This window comes from Mus musculus, chromosome 17 (genome assembly GCF_000001635.26).
Source record: "Mus musculus strain C57BL/6J chromosome 17, GRCm38.p6 C57BL/6J".
NCBI classification, from domain to species: domain Eukaryota; kingdom Metazoa; phylum Chordata; class Mammalia; order Rodentia; family Muridae; genus Mus; species Mus musculus.
Genome location: NC_000083.6, coordinates 6,245,801 through 6,269,561, shown reverse-complemented (window position 1 = coordinate 6,269,561; position 23,761 = coordinate 6,245,801). Strand labels below are relative to the sequence as shown.

The 23,761-nt window shown below is 48.0% G+C and overlaps 1 protein-coding gene and 1 pseudogene across 5 annotated transcripts in view; both read right to left on the bottom strand.

The window, feature by feature from the left end:
- Positions 1-12,836, bottom strand: part of Tmem181a (transmembrane protein 181A) — a 51,589-nt gene extending 38,753 nt beyond the window's left edge. For 4 of the 5 annotated variants that reach the window (XR_876333.2, XR_003952212.1, XM_030250141.1 and 1 more), the window contains exon 1: positions 12,488-12,836. Coding sequence is in view for 3 of the 5 variants with exons in the window: in XM_030250141.1 (XP_030106001.1) it covers positions 12,488-12,618 (131 nt within the window). In the remaining 2 variants the exon portion in view is untranslated. The remainder of the gene's footprint in view (positions 1-12,487) is intronic. The other variant, NM_001357884.1, reaches the window with a different exon arrangement.
- Ppp1r2-ps6 (protein phosphatase 1, regulatory (inhibitor) subunit 2, pseudogene 6) lies at positions 14,447-15,917 on the bottom strand (annotated as a pseudogene).

Here is a 23,761-nt window from a genome sequence, read left to right as displayed (position 1 = left end):
TTATTGTTGGCTGCTTCTGTCAGTTAACCAGGTGAACTGTCTTAACATTTCAAAACACATCTTTATCTTGGTCCTCTCAAGGACAGAAGCAGAGAGAGCAGTCTTCATGTTAATTTCATCAAGAATATGGAAGCTTGAGAGATGACACAGGCAGGGAGGCAGAGGAGTACACAGAGCGGTTCTGGGAGCTTCACCTCACATAGCTGATTGTGTGGGCTACAGGCCAGTGACAGAGAAACTGCCAGAAACAGAGTCCAGAAGCAGTTTCTTGGCTCCGTCCTACCTATCACCTATTCCTCCTGGGTTAAAGTCTACACACCTGGGTTAAAGTCTACACACCTGGGTTAAAGTCTACACACCTGGGTTAAAGTCTACACACCTGGGTTAAAGTCTACACACCTGGGTTAAAGTCTACACACCTGGGTTAAAGTCTACACACCTGGGTTAGAGTCTACACACCTGGGTTAGAGTCTACACACCTGGGTTAGAGTCTACACACCTGGGTTAAAGTCTACACACCTGGGTTAAAGTCTACACACCTGGGTTAAAGTCTACACACCTGGGTTAGAGTCTACACACCTGGGTTAGAGTCTACACACCTGGGTTAGAGTCTACACACCTGGGTTAGAGTCTACACACCTGGGTTAGAGTCTACACACCTGGGTTAGAGTCTACACACCTGGGTTAGAGTCTACACACCTGGGTTAGAGTCTACACACCTGGCAAGTAATCTTCACAGGCAAACAACCTGGGCCAGTGCCACAGGTACCGGGCAGCTCAGGAGTGACATACAAGCTCCCCTGTCAGTCAGCACTAAGGGCCAGAGTGTGTGGTGGCAAAGGCTGAAACCATGTGAGTTTTCACCAGGACAAGGGAGGCAAAGTTGAAACAGGGACAGCATGAGTCTGGACAGAGTCAGATCGGAGATACTGATCAACAGGATCTTGCACTAAGAAGCCAAGGTTGCTATGGAGATGCTAAATAAGACATCTGGGAATGACTGGTAGTCCTTTGGGGCTTTCTTGAGGCTCCAGCAGAAGGTCTCCATGGTGACCTCAGTGAGCGTCTACCTGAGTTCCTCCTGCTGAACGGGCAACCTAAGCTCACGATGGGACGAGACCCGGGTGATGAGACAAAGGGGCGGAAGAGCAAATGAGCGCAGGACAGTGGGTCACAGAATGTGCTGAAGTGTGATCGATCGATCGACTGGTCGCTTGGGGAGCTTTAAGAACCCTCAACCCAGTTAAAGCAGATCTGAAGTGCAGCTTAGGGATGGGGGGCTTTGTTAGCCTCCCTCCAGGGCTCGGGTGCACGTCCGCTAAGCTACCACAGCTCTTCCTGGGACCAGCTGCATCACTGAGCTCCGGTTCTGAGACTACTCTGTATCCTGGTAAGAAATCCTCTTTGTGGCTAAAGCTCTGACAGCAACAATCTTAGATGCAGCAGCGCTGGCTCTGCAGAGTGGCAGTGAGTGACACTAGCCATCCACCCCTTAATGCTGGGGACCCTGGCAAAGCTACAGCTCACTGCAGCGGGAAGGGGCAGTGTTCTGCTCTGCGATTCCCTGCAGAAGGAAGCAGGAGTTTGCTTCTATATAGACAGAAGCTTCCAGTCTATACAGTGGCCGTGACCTGACCCTGACCTAACAGGATCTGCCCTTTCCAGAACCTCAGAAAGTCCTCCCCTACCCCCCCCCAAAAAAAACCCATGGAGCTTCACCCTAGACTCATCACTGCAGTCACAGATCAAAGGACAAACGGTGGACCACACAGTTAGCTTCACTTAGAGGCTAAATCCCTACCCTGGCATCCTGCTGAGATTTGGTGGGAATCTCAATGGGCATTGTTTGATATGCCAATTGGGAGACAATGGCTAAAGGGGCTCTTGGCTGTCCACATGTGTGCAGGAAGACAACAGAGACAGACATCATTGTTTCCTCAGTCTTCCCAAGTGCTGTTTGGCTCCTTCATTCCACAGGGAGCAGAGAAAGGCAGGAGTGCCCACTGGCTCCCACCGCCCCCACCCCCCATTCATAGAGGCAGCACCCACAACCAGGGGTCTCTGGTGGCAGGAGACAGGGAGAGGGATTGAGAGAGGCAGGCACAAGCGCCTGTGCCTCAGGCAGGTAGTCAGTCCTCAGTTCAGTAACAAACTAAAGGCTGCTCAGTTAGATCCTAACGTCCTATGAACTCCTGAGGAAGAGAAGGCTGAGGTGGGTCAGACCTAGGCACGTGATGATCTATCCAGCTACAGGACCCAGGGTCATGAAGAAGTCCTCTGCTTTAGCCTTGAACACACAGATAGATCGGGGTCTTTCTCTTGGTTTCCTGGCTCTGGACTAAACCAAACAACTCCAGAACACTAAGGATACCATAGGAGGAAGAATAGAAAGTTCCAGGGCCGGCATGGCAGTGACTTGGGCCAAGCAAACCCAAGCAGTTATGGTGGACTTCTGTGAGCGCACCTAGAGTACCAGTGGTGGGATTAGTGTTGTGTCCCTTATGGTGCAATGCATCTGTCTATCAGGATTTACCTTTCATACCTGGCTCATCTGGATCACACTAAAGTAATCATTTAAAGTCACAGTCATTCTGGATAGTATTCAGGGGTTTCAGGATAGGAGGAGAGATGCTACAAAATATTTTAGAAAGAGACTTGGGGTGCAGTGATGACTCAGTTGATACAGTGAGTCATCATTGATACATGGGGACCTGGATTCAACACCCCCCACCCCCAAACCCACAGTAAGCGGACAGGCATGGTGGGATTGTGTGACCTCATCATGGGGAAGGCAGAGACCAGCCAGCCTGGCAGAGGTGTTGATCCCCAAGCAGTGAGAGATCCTGGAGAGAGAGAAGTGTGGGGAGGAGAGAGCTGGAGAGACGGCTCAGTGGGCAAGGATGCCTCTAGGCACACATGGGCACTTGGGTTTGGATCTCAGACCCATGGGGAAAGCCAGACAAGAAAAACATGAAGCTGAGTGGGTAGGGAGTGGGAGGGGCCTAGGAGGAATTGGGGAAAGGGAAACCATGGTTAAAATCTATTGTACGGAAAATTTATTTATTTATTTTATGTTTTTCCAGACAGGGTTTCTCTGTATAGCCCTGGCCACCTTGGAACTTACTCTGTAGACCAGGCTAGCCTCACACTCAAAGGTCTGCCTGCCTCTGCCTCCTGAGAGCTGAGATTAAAGGTGTGTATCACAACCCAGTTAATTTTTTTAATTAAGAAGCTAATTTTAAAAAGAAAGCCAGGCATGGTTGTGCAGGCCTCTGCAACCCCTGCACTGTGGGACGTGAAGATGGAGGATTGCTGGAGCTTCCTGGCTTCCAGCCTAGCTCCAGGCTCAGTGAGAGAGTAAGATGAAGAATGAAAGAACAGGAAGTCCTCTTCTGGCTTCTGTGTGAATGCATGGTGTGCCCACATGTAGGGCATTGAGCTATGCAAAGACAGTCTGGTCTCCAGTCCAGCTGAGATGTTGAACCCCGGGACCCGGTGGTGATAATTCACCCACATGGGACAGAAGGAGTTCTCTCATGTCTCCTGGACCCTGGCTCCCGTTGAAGTTACCGCCCCACCTCTGCCCCCACAGGAGAAGCATGGTTAGTAGACACATAGGCAATGTCCCAAGCTTCTGACCTTCAGGCTAGACTCCTCCCCAGTTACCTAGCAACAGAAAAGATAGCAGCTTACTTTAAGAGGGGCTGTTTGGCCCCTCTTAGCTCTCTCACTCCTCTTGCTCCTCTTACTCTCTCTCCCTCTTGGTCTCTCCCTCTTATTTTCTAGCCTTTCTTCTCTCTCTCCTTTCCCCTTCTCTCCTCTTGGCCATGGCCGGTCTCTCTCTCTTTTCTACCTTCTCTCTTTCCCCCTGCCTTTCTACAATAAAGCTCTAAAACTATAGACTGTCTCTGTTCATCAAGGCCTGCTGCACACTCTCGCCTGTGTGGGAAACTCTCCCCCTCCACCCTCTCTCCCATAACCCTGAGGCTACAGGGTATCGCCCGGGGGCCCCCTGGTTTCGGGGGCTGCCCCTTGTCCATCCCCCTCCCCCGTCGAGTGGGGTCAGTGGCTTAGATGCCCACCCGGGGCCGAGTGAAAAGCGTCTCGCAGCCTTCCCGAGTCCTCCTGCCCAGAGCATAGGAGGAACTCTGGCGGGACGTGGGCTATCCTCCCTTCCCCCTCTTTCCTCTACAGCCCCTTATTAGTTCCCACACCCATGTGCATGCGTGTGTGCACGAACACACATTCTCCACTACCTCCCTACACAGTTCAGAAATTAAGAACACCCAGCATGTGAGGGGAAGAGGAAGGCAGATCTTTGAGTGTGAAGCCAACCTGGTCTACATGGTGATTCCAAGCCAGCCAGGGCAACATAGTAAGACCCTATCAATCAACCAACCAACTAACTAATCAATAAATAAATAACAATTAAAAAGAGAGAGACACCAAGGCAACCTCTCATGCCTATGATACTAGCACTGGGGAAGAACAATCATGCATTCAAGGCCAGCATAGACTGCAGAGTCACAGACCAGGAATAAATAAATAAATAAATAAATAAATAAATAAGGTGCTCACCATAAGGCTCTCACAGAAATAACAAAAGCTTGATTGAACCACCAAGAGGTCTGGTGAGCGTGCAGCTTCTGCTGCTGTGATTGCACTCAGCCCAGGCTAAGGACACGAGCTGAAGGCATTGTGGATGTCCCTGCAACATGGCACGAGCATCGTGGATACAGCATGAGGTAAACGGAAAGGTGCAATGTGAGATGGTGAACGTTGTGGTCCCAGAAGGCTCAAGTCATCTCAATGCCACAACAAAAGAAAGAGAACCGCAGAAGTCCTGAGATGACTCAGGGCAGGTCCGGAGGTCTAGGTCAGAGGTACGAGGGTGCTAAGGATCCTGCCCCATAATAAGTTACAGGGAACCTCTGCCCAGCCTCTCCCTTTGACCTGGAAGCTGCCAGCAAGGAGATAACAGTCATTAATGCCTGGTTCCATTACTATAGCCCTCCCTGATTCACACACACACCCTGGCTAACGTCCCTCTGTAACATATATAACTCACACACACAGGAGCAACCCCAGGTCCTCTTAAGGATGTTGGATGGTGCTATTTGCTTGAAACAAGTGAATGATGGTCCACTTTAATTCACACAGTAACAGGAAGAGACCATGCTAGAGAGAGTCTGTGAAATCATACCAGTGGACAAAGAGGAGGAAGAACCAGGGCACGAGGAGTTACTGGAACCAAGGGACAAGAATTCAAAGCACATCCCATCTCAGAGTCAAATCCTTCCCAATACAGGCTAATGCCTGGAAGGAACCCCAAGACTTGCACTTAGATGCTCACTGGGGACCCGGCTGGGGCAGAACATGTGCAGTAAGTTGATAGGAAGAGGCAGCGGTGTGGGCTGCCCAGCCAGCACTTCTGGGTTGATGGCTGGGGTTGAGGAGGAATTTTTCTCTTTGGTGGGAGCCCCTCAAGAGACCCCGCAAGAAATTGGGAAGGGTGAAGAGACTGGGTGTCATCATTTAGCAGAAAAGAGAAGTCTCTGTGTCAGAGGACAACAGCCATTCTGGTCTTTAAAAGTCACAGTTTATATAGCAGATGTTGAGATGGAGTTTTGGGCTCTAACTGGCTAAAAGTACGTCAATTTGGGATATATTTAAAGGAATTGAAAATGTGAAGAATTTGGGTTTGGAACTTCAAGCTTTGAGCTAATATCTTAACCTGATACAGAGGAAAGACTGTGAGAGGATCCTGTTCAGTAAGATGAGCCAGGTTGGGAGAAATCCAGACATGTTGGAAAAAGACAGTGTGCTTGTTCCCAAAGGAAGTGGGAACAGGAGTCCCTGTTGAAGGAAAATTGAGACATGTAGAAATCATTGATGGACCGGGATCTCAGAATATGAAAGGCGAAAGCCTGTGGGCATGGGCTGGGCTAGCTGTGGATGCATTATACGCCTTGTCCTGGCATCCACTGACCCCTCGTACATGTGCCGCCTCAGGCCCTCTGGCGCATGGCTCATCCAGGCCCTAGACCTTGCTGAACAGCAAGATGGCGTGAGCTGCCTCCATCACTGAGCCACATGTGGACATAACTCATACATTTCAAGTCACCCAGTAAGCTGATGAAGTTATCTTTCTCATTTTGAAATGATGGAGACAGGTAGATTCTAAAAATCACATTCTTAGCCAGTGAGATGTCTCAGCAAGTAAAGGCGCTTGTCACCAAGCCTGATGACTCAGGATCACAAATCTCACAAATGCTCTGACTCCTCCACCCTCCCCACAGATAGATAGATAATAAATATGCTTTAAATATATATGAAAATCACAGTTTCCTTTCATGCAAGAGGAAGAGGAGGGGTCGGAAGGGGGGACAGGGAGAGGGGGAAGAAACATTACTAATGAAGAACTACAATGAAGTGTCCCCATAACTTGAACCCATGAGATAAGATGAACTTCGGATACACAACTAACTCAGTCACATAGGCTAAAGTGGAGACATTTTTCTGACTTAAATAGAAGCAGGCTTCTCTGACTTTAAACTTGATATTGTATTGATCCAAGTTGTATTGATCCAAAGGAGGCAGATTGACCTGGAAATGTGTAAACAAAGGACCAGCCAAGGTCACTGCTGACAGTGGCCACTGAGCGCTCTTACCCTCCCACTCGTGTGTGAGAGTGTGTGTGTGTGTCTGTGTGTCTGTGTGTAATGAGTTCCAGGTGATTCTGATGTGCAGGGAGGATCCTCGTAAACAAGTCCCCATGGCTTTGATGTCCTGTCCTCCAAGATCTGTTTTCTCATAAGTCTGCACTGGCCAGTAAATGCACTGCTGTTTAGACATTCATTCACTGTTCTGTGCTGCAAAACCACCCCTGCCACCCCTGCTTCTGTGCAGCGCCTCCAGCAGGCCAGCAAGACGGAGGCCAGGATGCGCTCCTGGAGGAGGCCTCAGTATTGTTTAAGTGTTGCCTCTAGAAGTTGCTGCTCTCTCCAAGAACACTGGAGCCAACTTCATCACCTCTGTATTTTACGAAAGGAAAATGATAGAAGAAATGAAGTGCAAATTTGTAGGGGAAATGGAAAATTACAAATGGCCCAGGGCTGAGCTCCAAAGGAGCCTGGCCATCATGCTCATGCTGTGAACTAGCTGCTGGCTGGCCCACATCCATTACCTCAACCATCTTCCTTACAGAATCCCTGTGGTTTGGCAATCTACCTTCCTCCCTTCTTCAAGGATCTACACCTCAGGGAAAGCTCCCTGTGCCCTCAGTTCCTAGAGTATGCGAATGTGGCCAAGACTAATCCCATCTTTGCACTAGTGTGCCCAGGAAAGGCAATCGTGACTGACTGATGCAGGAGTGACTGATGTAGGAGCTAACTTGCTTTTGGGTTCTCTGCTGAAATGTGAAACATGAATGGAGAAGCATATGCCTGCAGATGTTCACCTTGATACGACTCTATAGATGTGCAGGGTCACCTTCTGTCTCTCCAGTTCTGCGCCCTCTGTGATCACCACATCCTGGCTTCTAACCCTGCTATCAAGTCATTTTGTTTGATATATGTGTATATGTGTGGTGGTTTGAATATGCTTGGCCCAGGAAGTGGCACTATCAGGAAGTGTGGCCTTCTTGGCATAGGTGTGCCTTGTTAGAGGAAGGGTGTCACTGTGGAGGTGGGCAATGAAACCCTCCTCCTAACCACATGAGAGTCAGTCTTCTCCTGTTGGCCTTTAGAACAAGATATTAAACTCTCAGCTCCTCCTGCACCATGCCTGCCTGGATGCTGCCATGCTCCCATCTTGATGATAATGGACTGAACCTCTGAACCTGTAAGCCAGCCCCAATTAAATGTTGTCCTTATAAGAGTTGTCTTGGTTATGATGTCTGTTCACAGCAGTAAAACCCTAAGACAATATGTATGTATGTATGTATGTATATATATATGTGTGTGTGTACATGTATGTATATGCATGTATATATATGTGTATGTGTATGTATATATAAGTGTGTGTATATATGTATGTGTGTATTATGTATGTATTTATATGTATGTATCTGTGTATATATGTATGTATTATGTATGTATGTGTATATATGTATGTGTGTATTACATATGTGTGTATATGTGTATTATGTATCAATTATATATGTATTATGTAGGTATGTGTGTATTCTGTATGTATGTGTATATATGTACGTGTGTGTATATGTATGTATGTATGTATGTATGTATGTGTGTATGTATATTGCAACTGCAGTGTAGAGACTAAGGGTATGACTCAGTTGGCACTGTTACCCTATGAGCCATCTCCCCAGCTCCAAATCTACTTTTATTCAACATAGAGTATATCCACCCAGGTACCCAAGTCTAACTGTATTTAAAGTGAGAGGGATTGCAGCTCCATTATGAACCAAACAACTCTGGGGACTGAGGAGGTAGCCCAGTAGGTAGAGTGCTTGCCTAGCATGCACGATGCCCTAGGTTTGATCCCTAGCATCAAATACAATTGAGTACAGGAGCAGTGGCTCACGTGAGGAGAGTTCAGTGACCTAATGAACACAATTGGGTGTGATGGCCAGAGGAGGGGATGGGAGAGTTGAAAGTTCACAAGGTCTTCTTCAGTTAGACAGCAAGTTCAAAGATAGCCTGGGCTACATGAGACTGTCTCAAAATAATAAATTAAGTGGGCCCTTACAGTATCATTAGCCCAGTTTGCTAGACCATGGTGCAGGTAACAGGTGTGTTCTGTCTAGCTTGTTCAGCCTGACCCTGGAAGGTTCTTGTCATGTGCAGCTGTAAAGTGCTCATCACCACAGAATCTCACTTCGTAGTCCATGCAGAGCAATCCTCTGCTCCACTGTAGATGAAAGTTTGGCCTTTCCATCTTGGGAACATTATACAGTACTGATATCAGTACAGGCCTGCTCTGATACGAACGGCTTCCTGTGTCTTAGTGGACTCCTGTCTGTGTCTCTAGAGGAGACACCACACTCAGGAGGAAACCCCAGCTAAGCTTATACGCAGCCTTTGCAGAGGCTGCCAATTGTCTGCAGAGATGACACCCACTTGCACCCCATCTGAAGTATACGATGTTACAAGTCCTTGTGAGCATGTCTGTCTTCTTCGCTGTTGCCATTGGTGGGAAGCTCACTGGATTTAAAGCTATTTTTTTTTTTTTGGAGAGATTCATGGAAAGCCAGCCTCTCCTCCCCATGAATAAGAATGAGAAGCAATCCAAATGGCTACTATCCACCCCCCCCCCCCCCCGGATAGCAGTTAATTGTAAAAAGAAGTGGTCTGGCCTCACCTTCAGGCTGACCTATAGTGGTGGTTGTCATCTCTGGCTGGGTACATCTCTGGGGGTAATCGTCACAGGAAACATCTTTGTGACAATGACAGCTAGTAGTTTCACTTTTCTGGTGTGATCCCATGGTGGAATTCAGTGCTTCCTCTAAACCCAGGGAGTTCGCAAAGGCTTGAACTTTAGCCAAGGATTTCAGCTCCCCTGCTTACAACCTTTCCACTTTCCCTTTCTTGGCAGGCAATAAATTGTCATCTCTCATCGGTGAGATGGTTGTCAGTCCTCTGAACACACGGCTGCAGCTTCCACGAAGGGCAGATTTTGTAACTGACAGGCACACAGCCACCGTTGGGAGACAAGTCATTAACAGTTGTGGGCCTTCCTTACCTTGTTAGAGAAAACTGTCAACGTATGAGATTAGTCTCTGGTCCTCCAGGGGATAAAAAAGGACCAGTGAGCTTTAGTTATTAATCACGCGTGAGGAAACAAAGATGGTGAGAGGAGAAGCTGCTAACAGTGTAGTAGCAAGTCCGCCTGCCAGTGAGGCAGACCCAGCAGCTGTAACTGTAACCAGAACATTCCAGCTGGGGCGCACAGGGATAGCCCACTGATTCACAGGCTCAGAGGAGCACCTGAGGATAGCTCAGTGACCTAATAAAATACTTCCCTGCTACGCAAGTCTCTGTGGTTCTCTGCAAAGTGCTTTGCCACATGAGACAGTTTAAAGTACCCTGCCGTCCACTTTCTCTCATGGCGGGGGACAGCTTTAATCACTGACCCTTTCTGACTGTGGCGAATTTGTCTTCAGAATCTAACTCAACTGACAAAGAGTCACTTGCTTGCCATAGGACAGGCAGCCAAACTGCTTATCCATTTCCCCCAGTAGCCCTAATCCCTTCACATTGCTGTTCTAATGCAATCTGTATTCGCTGGTGTGATGGGTAATGTTAGCTGTCAGCTTGACAGAATATAGAATCACCTGGAAGACAGGCCGCTGGACAAGCCTGTGGGGGCGGTGTGTTTTGGTTGTGTTGATGGAGGTCGGGACCTCTGTCCACTGTGGGCAGCACCATTCCCTAGTCTGTATGTTCATACTGTATGTCTGCTTTAAGTTCTTGGCACTTGGATTTCCCAGCAATCATGAACTATACCCCTAAACTGTGCACTAGAGCAAACCCTTCTCCCTTCAGCTGCCTTTCACAGGGTGTCTTTATTATCATGGCTGGTCTTGGTTTTATAGATGAAGGTTCAAATCAACCTGACCCTGCCTAAGATCATGATCTTATGGCTCCAGGCATGTTGTCCTCTTCCTCCCTCTTCTGTAACTTTCCTCCATGCTGCCCCATTCAGTGAGCATCTTATTCTTCTTAAAGTGTCTCCTGATGAGTCTTGCTTGCTTTCATGACAACATGAAATTCCTGGCTTCTGTAAGCTCCTTAATTTAGCCATGAGTCTTTCTTGCTCACTGACAAATCCCCCACATGTAAAACAGGCACAGGAGATCCTGGGTAGCAGCTGAATGTGAAGATAGGACGACCCAATTGCAGATTAACCACCTGAGTGACTTATTCTCTTTTCTGCTACCTGCCTGGGGATCTTGGTCTTATTTGCTGGATCCTTCACCAAAGCAATATTCTCAGCGGACATGGAACAGAGTGGCGGGGAGCATGTAGGAAAAGAGATGGGAGATTATCTTATTTCAACAATGCAATTTGAAACATCCGTGAGCTTCTTTACCTTCCAGATCTCCCAGGAGGCTTCATTGGTGGGATTATGGGGCTCACAGGGTCTCGGCACCACATCACTACATTTCAAGATGCTTTTAAAATTTATTATTATATGTGTGTGCATGTGTGTGTATGATGTCTGAATCCCTGGGACATGTATGCCACAGCATGTTTGTAGAGGTCAGAGGATAACTTTTGGAGTTGGTTCTCTCAAGACAGGGTTTCTCTGCGTAGCCCTGACTGTCCTGGAACTCACTCTGTAGCCCAGGCTGGCCTCGAACTCAGAAATCCTCCTGCCTCTGCCTCCCCAGTGCTGGGATTAAAGGCGAGCACCACCACTGCCCTGGAGTTGGTTCTCTCCTTCTACCTTACATAGGTCCAAGGCCAACTCAGGCCACCATGCTCACAGAGCAAGGGATTTTACTGGCTCAGTCCCCTCGCTTGCCTACACTACATCTCTTTGTAAATTGGCCTTTCCATTCAGTAACAACTTTCATGGGCCTGATACTGCCCGAGGAAGCTGCTGAGCCTTTGAGAAGATTTACTTGTGACCCAACTTTTGGAGAACTGTGTAACTATGAGCTCAGCACATAGCTTGCCACTCTTTACCACCAACTGTGTAAACTGCTCAACGCCAGGCTCCGAACCTACAGAAATCTGGTCCAAGCTGTCCATTTCACGGATGAGGAAGCTTGAGATACAGCTCAGGTAACTTTCCCAGCTCACACAGCTGGTCAGTAACATAATCACCCAAGGTCTGCACTTCTGGACCCAGCAGAGTCCTTTCCCTACAGCTTAAGGCACTAGGTATTCAAGGCCTTTGACTGCAGGACACATTTCCCTACCAGAAAGCACAGCACAGGGAGGAAGGGAAAGGTGCCCTTCAGCAAGCATCCCAAGCATCCCCGGGCTCCACCTCCGCTCCTCCAATGCAGGTGAAGGGACAAGAGAGCTCAAATAAACCCACACCCACAGCTTCTCTGGACTCTCATATGTGGCCGCTACATGCATCTTCACTGAAAGAGTACGAGCTGGGGCTTGAGACCATGTACCCAGGTCAGAGTAGCCCAGCAGAAAGGCGAAGGACCGCCCCCGTTCTGATTAGCTTTGGTTTGTGTCGGGGAGGCAGAGAGGGGGAAGAGAAGGAGATAGGCTCCTCAAATCAGGGTTTGGCCAGGCCCGGTGGCAACAGCTAGGCAGCAGGAGTGGGAGAAAGGGGAGCATGAGGGAGGAGCCAAGCAGGAACGAAAGCCTGGTGCTCATAAGGCTAGCCTCTCTGCTCAGGGTTCTAAGATGGAGAAGAACCCAGGACCCAGATGCATGGGGCCGCCTTGCACCCTGAATCGCGCGCGCCTCAGTCAGCATTCCTCGCCCTTCCCGAGGCTCAGCGTTCCGGGGCTAGGGCGCGACGGTGTGGACAGAGAGCTGCGGCCCCTTGCGCCTACCTGTAGTAGCGATCATCCTTGAATGGCGCGAGGTCCTCCTTGAGCTCGCGGTACGCCTCCTGCAGCCGCCGGCACAGCTGCTTGAGGCCACTGCAGAGCGGCGGCTCGAACGCAGGGTACTCCGCGTCCATGCCCGCGCCGCGCTGCGCTCCGCCCTCGCAATCGCCGTCCTCGCCCCCTCTCCGCCGCCAGCTCCCCGCACCCGAGCCTATGGCACGATTGGGCGGGACCGGTCAGGGGGAGGAGCAGAGGCTGGGAGCTGGGGAGGGGGCGCGCATAGAGGCGCCGGCTCCACCTCGCCACCCCAGGCCCGGGCTACCGCCCGCCCGTCTGCCAGGGAACCCACCCAGGAGTGGGAGATCAAGCACTAGATCGCCAGCCTCCCAGTGCCGTCCTCGCTGGGCCTGGTACCGAGGAGAGAAATTGGAAGAGAAATGAGGGAAACCGGCTTGAGGTCCGGCCCAGGGGCCTGTTTTGTAGGCAATGTTCAAGGCTGGGAGCGGGCAACCACGTTCAGCACCGCGGACAGATCCCAAGGCCCATTTCCCTTTTTGAGTACAAAACACAAAAAGCCTTTAAAACTAAATCCCTGGGGCTGAGAGATGGCTCAGCAGTTCAGAGCACTTGTTGCTCTTGCAAAGGACCTGCTCTCGGTTCCTAGCACCCACATGGTGGGTCACAGGTCCTAGTGATTCAACTCCCTTTTGACAGCCCCAGTCACTCATATGATGTACATACAGGGAAAAAGTTACATCTATGTATGTGTATCCATGTATGTATGTACATATGAATGTATGTACATATGAATGCATGTATGTATATATATATGTGTGTATATATATATGTGTATATATACATATATGTGTGTGTGTATATATATATATATATATATGTCATAATATTATTTTTAAGTATAATGAATGGGTTGTGTCCAAGAAAGGTGCCACTTCCTACTCTCCTTCCCCAAAAATACTGCCTGTGGAAAGAAGTCTCTCATCCCACAAGCCTAGTAGTGTGCACAATAAAAACTCACATGTGAGATTGCATCCCAAGAGAGTGGTGTGATCTCTTGTAAATCAAATAGTAAGTGCAGAAACACTTATTCCAGAGAGTATTGCATTTTCACTGGGATCCGGGACAGGTTCCCATGAAAGATCAATCTTGGGTAACCTGTTAAAAATAGCCACTCATGTGTGTGTGTGTCCACAATTGAGTTTAAGTTTTAGAATATGAGTCTGTCTTGGTTTTGTTTCTTTTTTTTTTCTTTTTTAGATTTATTTATTTATTACATGTAAGTACACTGTAGCTGTCTTCAGACACTCCAGAAGAGGGAGTCAGATCTTATTAAGGGTGGTTGTGAGCCACCATGTGGTTGCTGGGATTTGAACTTCAGACCTTCGGAAAAGCAGTCGGATGCTCTTACCCACTGAGCCATCTCACCAGCCCTTGGTTTTGTTTCTATTGCTGTACAAAATGCCTTCACAAAAGCAACTTGGGGAAGGAAATGTTTTTTTAGCTCGAATGTCCAGGGTGCAGTCCATCATTTCGGGTGAGAAAAGTGGCAGGAGCTTGAGAAAGATGGTCACATGACATCCACTGGCAAGAAACAGATGAATGAAAGGACACAGGCGTGTTGTAATCAGCACTGTTTCTCCATGCACACACCTCAGGAACCTGGGCCCAGGGAATGGCACAATCCTTATCAGAAGCGTCTTTGCCCTTAGTTAACAGAGTCAAGGCCCTCACAGGCCAACTTAGATGAGTCTGTTCTCAGGTGATTGTAGATTGTGCCAAGTTGACAAAGTCATCACTGTGGCCCTGGAACCTGGTTACTGAGATCTCAGGTGACTACAACCACCACTCATGTTACATAGTTTCAGGATTCCCATAGATGCACCCATTCTTCTTCATTTTTATCATTGGTTTTTATTTCTTCCCTCCTAAATCTTTTTTTTTTTTTTTGGATAAAAAGATTTTATTCCTTTCAAGCACAAAGAAAATCAACAGGAATTTTAAAGGTCATTGATCAGAAAATGAACAAAACTTCTTAGAAACCTTTTCAATTAGCCAAAACAAGGTAAAGATAAAAGTTAAATTCTTTCAGCCTAAATATGTATCCATCTATATATCCCACTTTGTGAATAGGCTTTTGATTAAAAGAAGAAATGACATCAAACTACCCCCAAACATTTTATAAGAGGTACCACCATCTAGAAGTGACAAAAATAAATTAGTTTCCCCCATGATATTTAATCTCTAAAGCATAAAAAGCTATATAATATCTTATACAAATTAACCAGTGCTTTTACAAAAGTAAAGCAGTTTTGGACTACTAACAGTACACTGTACTTGTGGTGAAATATGAGGCACAAGAATATATGTATTAATTAGGCATTTTCCATCTACTCGGTCTCTATGGTCTTAATTCTTGGCAATATATAACTGGTGTGTACTCTGGTACATAAGTCATGAATTGTAGAGAACAAGAAGCAGTGTAGTATAGTAACAAGGTTTGTATTTGACAACGACCGCATTGCTGAACATGTTTCTTTTATGAACTTTGTGATTTGTGTTGCAGATGGTCACTTGTAGTAGATCCTTGACTTGACTCTTCAACATTCATGCTCTCTCCATCTGCAGTCTCTGCCATTTCTTCATCTTCATCATCATCATGTAGGTCTTTTGAAATTAACTGTCTGGCTAACTTAATATTGAGTCCTTCATTGTAATGAAGCTTCCTTTTCATTTCAAACTGCCGCTTCTTTTCTCGCTCCTCAGGGGAGAGGTCATTATCTTCCTCTCCACCACTTTCTTGCTCCCGAGTCCGATACTTTGGCTCTGAGCCTTCAGCAGCAGCTAATTTCTTAGCTAAGATATCTGGAGTCATGACTTCATTGCCTTCAGAATCACTATAGGCGTCTTCATCGTCACCTATCATATTGTGATATGGGGTGTTTGGCTCGTCTATTTTCATCAAGCCATAGTCTTTGTCAGCGGGATGATATGTTGTCAGGATGTTCATTTCATCCCACTTCTGAGACTTCTTACTCAGTTCCTCTTCCACGATCGGGCGGGACTGTTCGGCCGAGGGCACCACCGGAGGGGAAGCCGCAGAGGTCTTGTTCTTCAGGATTCCCTTGATGGGCTGGTGTGAGGCCTTCGAGGCCTCCATGGCCGGTCGCTCTGGCTGCCGGCTCATGGTCGCTGCTGGCCTGGGGTCCCGGAGGAGAAGGGATGGGCGCTGCAGAGACCCTCCAGGCAGCCCTGGAGCCCAGGCCAGGCTAAAGCAGCCGCACCCGCTGCCGCGGAAACCACGACCAGCGTCTCTGTCACGACACAATGACCGCAACGCAACAGCCGACGCTGCGCGGCAGGCGGCCCTTCGCCACTGGCAAAGTAGCCCACGGCCCGCAGAGGAGGCCGGCCTAGTCTCTTCCCTCCTAAATCTTACCTCTTTGATGGCTAGCAAGCCTCTTAGGCCTTGTACATCTTCCTGCATCTTAGGAATGACTGTTAAGAAGGTTCCTTCTTACAGAGAATCCTTTTCCTGATTCATGGATGCAATGGCCTTCAAGTATGCCTCTGTGATGGTTTGAATAGGTTTGACTACCATAGACTCATGTGTTTGAATGTTTGGCCCACATGGAGTGGCACTATTAAGAGGTGTGGCCTTATTGGAGGTGTGGCGTTGTTAGAGGAAGTGTGTCACCATGCAGGGAGGCCTCTGAGGTCTTAAATGCTCAGGCTCTGCCCATTTCGAAACAAATCCAGTCTCCTCCTGGCTGCCTTCAGATCAAGATGCAGAACTCTTGGCTCCTTTTCCAGTACCAAGTCTGCCTGCATACTGTCATGCTTCTCGCCATGATGATAATGGAATAAACATCTGAACCTGTAAGACAGCCCCAATTAAAGGTTGTCCTTGTAAGAGTTGTCTTGGTCATGTCTCTTCATAGCAAGAAAACCCTACGATAGCCCCCTACACACATGGGCACTTGCCTGTTCATGTGTGCATGTATATATCCATGTTTGACAGATTCTCAGATGGCTGAGGCTGACCTTGATTGAATTCATCCTCCTGTCTCTACTTTGCAAGTCCTGGTTTACACATGTACACCACCATGCCTAGCTTACCACTTTTTTCTTTCTTTCTTTCTTTCTTTCTTTCTTTCTTTCTTTCTTTCTTTCTTTCTTTCTTTTTTTTTTTTTTTTTTCGAGACAGGGTTTCTCTGTATAGCCCTGGCTGTCCTGGAACTCATTTTGTAGACCAGGCTGGCCTTGAACTCAGAAATCTGCCTGCCTCTGCCTCCTGAGTGCTAGGATTAAAGGTGTGCACCACCACGCCCGGCTACTACTTGTTTTGTAGATATTTTCTTTAGATATCTAGAGATGAGGCTAAACAACCCTACTTATGAATGGAGCACACAAACACTTGGGAACTCTGTGTACATTGGGAGATAGACCTTGTTGTGGGTAAATACCAAGTGCCCCGTGCTTTTGGTGAGTGGCCATTTCAGGACCACAAATGCACCTCAAGACACACCTCTGCCTATCTCCTTGCCCACAGGTGTCCATGGCAGTGATACCATCTATGAGACAAAGTCTGTGCCTATGGAATATGTCCAAGTCTCTGATGAAATTGCTAGGCTCAAAAGCCACACTGTGAATTTCATTATAAGGTCCATCATACCATTTCTATAGTACCTTTCCTGATACTGTGCTGAAAGTCATGGCTTTACATGATGTTTGCAGAAATGTCTATTAATGATGAAGAGTGGGAAGGCCTGGAGGAGCAGACATACTTCAGGGCCGTTTCAGAAACAGATGAAACACCTTGTACAGGTTAAGAAGGGTGGGCGGGCCAGGCCCTCCTCTGCCACCCATGTTGTGATTTTATGTTACATCACACACCTGTAGTATGACTGCCACTCCTCCTATCCAGCGGTGGGACTTTGAAATTTTTGTGGACAAGTGAAACGAGTTGGGTGTGACACTACTGGTGTAGGTATGACATCCTGTGTGTGCCACCTCTGTGGAAGGAACTCCAGACCTCCACACTGAAGTAGTCATGTGAGAAAAACTTGAAGATTAAGAAGCTGTGTGGAGGTACACACCACCACCTGGGGTACACATCACAAACCACACCAACCACCAGGGCTGGGAGCAAGGCTTTCTTCAAGGCACAAGCCTGCACTCAGCCTTCAGCTGCAGCAGGCAGGGGCAAGAGCAGTGCGAGCTAGTGGTCAGGAGACACAAGCTGCCATGCTAACAGCTGCCATGCTAACAGCACAGCCCAGCACTACTGATATCATGGCTGGCTAGTTTTCAGAAGATTATCTTGCTAGAACAGAACAGGCACAACTTGTCTGGTTAGGTTCTCTACTGAACCTGGCTCCTGCCATTTCTTACTGGAGAGTGAAGGTCTAGTTGCCAGCATTTTAGGGGGGCAGGATGAGGTAAAGAAATGGGAACTATTGAAGAGGTACAAAATACATAAAATGCCCAAGAGGTGTGTGGAGTATTCAGACTATATTCATGTGCATGCATGCATGGACATGGACACACACACACACACTCACCTGAGACCACACAGAGCTGAAGACACAGCCTTCAGGTTAATGTCCGTCAAGGCACAGTCACTACTTGTTCTACCAATCTGACTGCCTCTCCATCCTCCACAATAGTGTTGCCCATGATCAAGTGTTTGATAAATCCTTTGTATTGACTCAAGAGTATAATAGCTCAGTAGCTTAACTGGAAGCTGACATGCAATCAAGGACTAAGAGAGACTGAAAATTCTGTGAACACAAGGGCAATGGGTCTGGGTGTTTGACCCGTCCAGCAGGTCCAGTTATTCGAGGATCTCGAGGGGACCTCCTCCTAATAACCAAATGGGGGGTAGAGAGAGACGAGGGTCTTGTACGAATAACGACACGGAAACCGTTCTGAAGTTGTATCAAGACCCCAAAATTTATTAGCCAGGCCCAAGGTTTAAATACACAAGCAAAAGGGGAAGTGCCTTTCAGCAGGAGGAATGGGGCAGAGGAAATGCACCTCAGCAGGAGGGATGGGGCAGCAGAAAGAGAGGAAGTACTTCTCAACAGGAGGGATGGGGCAGCGGAAAGAGAGGAAGTACTTCTCAACAGGAGGGATGGGGCAGCGGAAATTTTTCTTTTGGCGACTACAAGGGGAAGCAGGAACTTGGTGGTATCAGGGTACATCTTGAGGTCAGGACATCCGGCGCTGACTTTCTCTGAGCGGTGCGTCCAGTGGCCCGCTTTTGACCCTCTTTTCTTCTGGGGGGGGGGGAGAGGCCCAATTCAGAAATCAGGACAATAGCGTTGCCTTAATGGCTCCCAACAGGTGTTGGAAACCGACTCTTAGCAGAAAGTGGCTATCATCTCTACAGCCATCTCGAGCTATTTACTTACAGGTGGTAGTTTTCTGCCCTGATGATAGACTTGTTTTCATAGCAGGATGTTTTTGCAAGAAACCCACCACAGCTGAACACTCTCTCTCTCTCTCTCTCTCTCTCTCTCTCTCTCTCTCTCTCTCTCTCTCTCTCTCCCTCCCTCCCTCCCTCCCTCCCTCCCTCCCTCTCTCTCTCTCTCCCTCTCTCTCTCTCTCTCTCTCTCTCTCTCTCTCTCTCTCTCTCGCAGACCCTGTTGACTGACCCTCGGACCTGGTCATCTGGGGGCACAAAGTCAAAGACTCCATTTTCTGTAAATGTCTAACTTGTAATACCCCAGTGAGGTCCAGTGAATTCAGATTCTCTCTGTAAAGCCCAAGAATCCCAGAAGCACAACAGACGCCACACAAAGCTCAGCTCCTCTCCACAAATCAGCCCCTCAGCCGCCTGCTTGGGTCGACAATTTTTCTTTTAAAGTGGTAGATGTCACCAATGTTGACAAATTATCATTAATGCCACTGATCACGCATGTGGCTATTGAGTCTCTGATATTAGTGGCTTATTTCCTGATTTTTGTTAAGCCTATTGGATCTTCTAGGGGAAAAAAAAAAAAAAAAAACCGGCCGTTCTGAAAGGGGAGCCTTCTGGCTGGCCTGTGTGAACATAACTCTAAGGCATGAACTCCTGCTTGGAGTTGACTTTTTAGTGCTTCCGATGCTCTGGGGCATAATTTGATGTTTACTGAGCCTGAAGTAACATTAAAGTTCCCCAGTGCTGCCCCAAGTTTCAATAAAAAATAGAACCAGGCACGGTGTCATCTACCTACAGTTCCATCCATCTATCTGCTTAGGGAGGAGAATCATTTGAGGCTGAGAGTTCTACACTAACCTCAGCAACATAGCCAGACCATCTTAAAACTAAACAAACTGGCTGGAGAGAAGGTTCAGTGGGTGAAGTAAGTGCCTGCCATGCAAGCATGAGGACCTGAGTTCAAGTCTCCAGCACTCATGTAGCCTGCCTGTAATGTCAGCTCAGAGGAGGCAGAGGCACAGGGAATTCCTGGAGGAAGCTGGCTAGCCATATTAGCCAAAATGAAGAGTTCTGGAGACAGTAAGAGACCTGCCTCAATATTTAATGTGGGTAGTAATCGAGAAAGAAACCCGACATCAACTTCCGGTCTTAACATGTATGCATACCTATGCACATTCACTCCTACAGAAGAGTGCATTCACATGCATGCAAATACTCATATACATCACTCATACATATGTACAGAAATGAAATGAAACACAATGCTAATGGGCAGAGGAGTGGAAGTTTAAGGTATCTGCAGCTGGAGTGAACTCAAGCTAGCCTGGGACACAGGAGAACTTGTCTCAGAAAACAGGCAGCAGCAGTATTGCCCTTGAAATGAATCCTTTGTCTCTTTGTCTCAGGGGGAGAGGAGAATGGTCCATCTACACAGCCACCCTCTGCTGCCTGGCTTGTTTGTTGAGCACATTCCAAAGGCCAGGAGAGTATAATATTCTTTCTTGAGAACACACGGGACTTTATAAAGAATCATCAAATGGAAATGTCAACTCAGATAATTTTTTCTCTGAGATGAATCAAATAAAGGCCATTAAGAAAAGCTGCCTGGAATCTGAGCTGGGAAGGACAAAGGATCACAGACAGCCACGTGTGGGCTGTGCTTTGCTCTTCTGAAGAGGCCACGTAAGGCTCCTGTTTTTATGGCTCTTGGCTGAGACAGGCCCTGAATGCATTTTTCGCCAACAGCTATACTCAGGGAGCTGTTTTTCTGAGCATGTACTGTGCACCGGATGCTTGTCTAAGCACTTGCCAGCACTGTCTTACTCGGCACTCTCTGCCACTTCTGAGACAGGCAGGACTACAATGCATATTTTGAGACAGATGAGGCTTTCAGAAAACTTGCATACCAGTTTCTCAGATTTTTTTTTTTAAAGATTTATTTATGTATAGGAGTACTCTATCTGCATGCCAGAAGAGGGCATTAGAGCCCATTATAGCTGGTTGTGAGCTATATGTGTAGTTGCTGGGAATTGAACCTAGGACTTCTGGAAGAGCAGCTAGTGCTCTTAACTGAGCCATCTCTCCAGCCCATTTTTTTAAAAGATTTTTTAAATCAGTTTCTCAGAGTCTATCTACAAGAGAGGCTTTCCTTCTGAACAAGGTGACTGGCCAACACTTCCAATGTGGCGAAGTTACCTCTAAGTATTACTGCTGATTTCATCCTTGGGTAGATTGTACCATTTTTAATGAGTATCTACGAAGCAAGGAATAGGTGTGATATATGAATCCAGATGTGTTTGATTTCAAAGAACTTGACTTTGTATTCACGAGTATTTAGGATGGGTGTATGGCATGAACACAGGTGCATTCGCCCAAGTGTGCCCTTGTGGAAGTCAGAGGTTGATTTTGGGTGTCTTCTTCTACTGTTCTCCATCGTTTTAGTTGTTTTTACGTAAAACATCATATGTGCTCCTGTCTGTCCGTCCGTCCATCCATCCACCCATCCATCCATCCATCATCCACCCACCCACCCACCCACCCACCCACCCATCTACCCACACATGGGTGTCTGCCTAAATGTATGTCTGTGTACCACTTGCAGAGGCCAGAAGAGTATGCTGAATCTCCTGGGACTAGAGTTAAAGTTGTGAGCTGTCATGTGGGTGCTGGGAATTGAACCCAGGTCCTCTGGAAGAGCACGCAGTACTGTTAAATGCCCAGCCACCTCTTCAGCCCCTCCATCTTATTTTGGGGGACAGATTATCTCATTGTAGTTGGAGCTTTCTAGTTTGGCTAGCCTACTCAGCCAGCAATGGATCCACCTATCTTTGGCACAGAGTATTGGGGTTTACAGACACATCTGATGCACTTGGATTTTACATGGGCGTTGGGCATCCAAACTTAGACTGTCCTGCTTGCCAGCAAGCTTTACCCATTGCACCATCTCACCAGCCTCAAATCCACTTTTATCCACTCTATAGTACAATGACTACTCAGCTACCAAGGACTGTTTCAAAATTGAGGACTTGAAGCTTCATTGAATAATAAGTGGCTGGTAGGCAGTGGTGATACCTTCTTAATCCCAGTGCTCAGAAGGCAGAAGCAGGCAAGTTCCAGTACAACCAGGGTCCAGAGTTACACGGGGGTGGGGGTGGGGGTTGGGGGGCACACAACAACTTTGGGCTGGGGATGTAGCTAAGTAGAGCGCTAGTTGAGTGTGCATAAAATTCAAGGTTATCATTTGACCATGGTGGTCCATGCTTGCAATCCCAGCACTCAGGAGGCAGAGGCAGAGGCAGGAGGATCAGTTCGATGCTCCTTGGGCATACATACTGAGTCTGAGGCCAGCCAAGGCTTCATGAGACACTCTTCTCCCCAGCGCTCGAACAGCTCTGAGTCTCTAATCTCACGGAACTTCACTCAACTCGTTAACCCCACATTCTAAGGACAGGGGAGTCTGTGTTGTTAACATCATCCTTCCTGCTGTTTCATATAGAACTAGAGAGAGGAAGGAACTGGGATCCAGGAGGGTAGGCAAGAGAATGCCCGGCACTCTCACTCACAGTTTCTGTTACTTGTGAGCTTTTCTGTTTGATGGTAGGAAGTCAAACTGACTTAAAGAGAAGCAAATGCTGCTGTCTCTTCTACAGCCTCCTGGGGCTGATTTAAGAAGAAAGCACAGGACGCAGGTAGCTATGCATGCCCCTGGTGGCCCCTGGCTTTAGTCCAAAGAGAAGGGCACTAGAAAGTCAAAGCAGTGCCAGCCACAGGGAGGGAGGGAGGGAGGGAGGGAGGGAGGGCACTTTTCCTGATCTGCAAGGGAGCATTTGAAGAGCTTATGAAGCACAGCCAGGATGCAGGATGCTTCTCATCGTCAATGGAAAATGGAAGCCCACTTACAGCAAGTGCCTAGTACAAGGCAACATCGTAGGCACCAGAGCAGGGGCTGGCCCCACCCTTCAGACTTGGTGAAGGTCCATTTCTGGAAAGGATCAAGCAGTGTGGCTAAGTCCACAATAGCCATTAAAGCTGAGGTCTGGATCTGGGAGGCTTCAGAGAGGCAGGGCTGAGACACAAAGCAGAGTGTGCTCAGAGTGGGGCAGGTCAGAGAAGTAGCAGGAGGGGAGACTGCATGTAGGACCCATGAGAATGGCTCTCAGACACCCGAGTGCAACCTTGACACTGTAGTAAACTGGGCAGACATCAGGACCTAGGGCATAGCCCTGCTCCACCTTTGTCCTAAATGAAGTGATACCCTTGTGAGTACTCTGAACCGTGTCTAGACTAGTGGGAGCAGCAAAGAAGAGAGGCAGGGGGAACTAGGAGGCTGCTGTTGCCATCCAGGGAGAATTAGGAAGTTGCTGCTGCGGTCCGGGGAGGCAGCGTTGGCGGCTATAGCTAGCACAGAGCAGAGGGGTCTGTAGGGATGGTGGGTAAGACATCAGCAGTGGACTTTACAATGGACATGACTTGATAGAGCAGAGGCTATCCTGGGAATGGTGGCATTAGACAGTGCAAGGATACCAGATACGAGATTTCGCCAGGTAGTATGTCACGTGATATCCTCTCTGTTGGATACATGATATGACTGAGCCAGAGCACTGTGATTCAGTTCACTCTCATTCTTTACCACGTCTGCTTCTCTGTTAGGGTTGGCGGTACACTCGGTTCCTGAAGAAGGTGTGGGATCTGGGTCTCGCCAGCCCAAGAGAGCCCCGTTCCCATCCCTATGGCTCCCATCCCTATGGCTCCCATGCCTATGGAGCATGGCTTTGGCTGCCTGTTATCATGTGGAACACAAATGTGTCCCTAGAAGCGACTCAAGAGGCAAGCTGAGG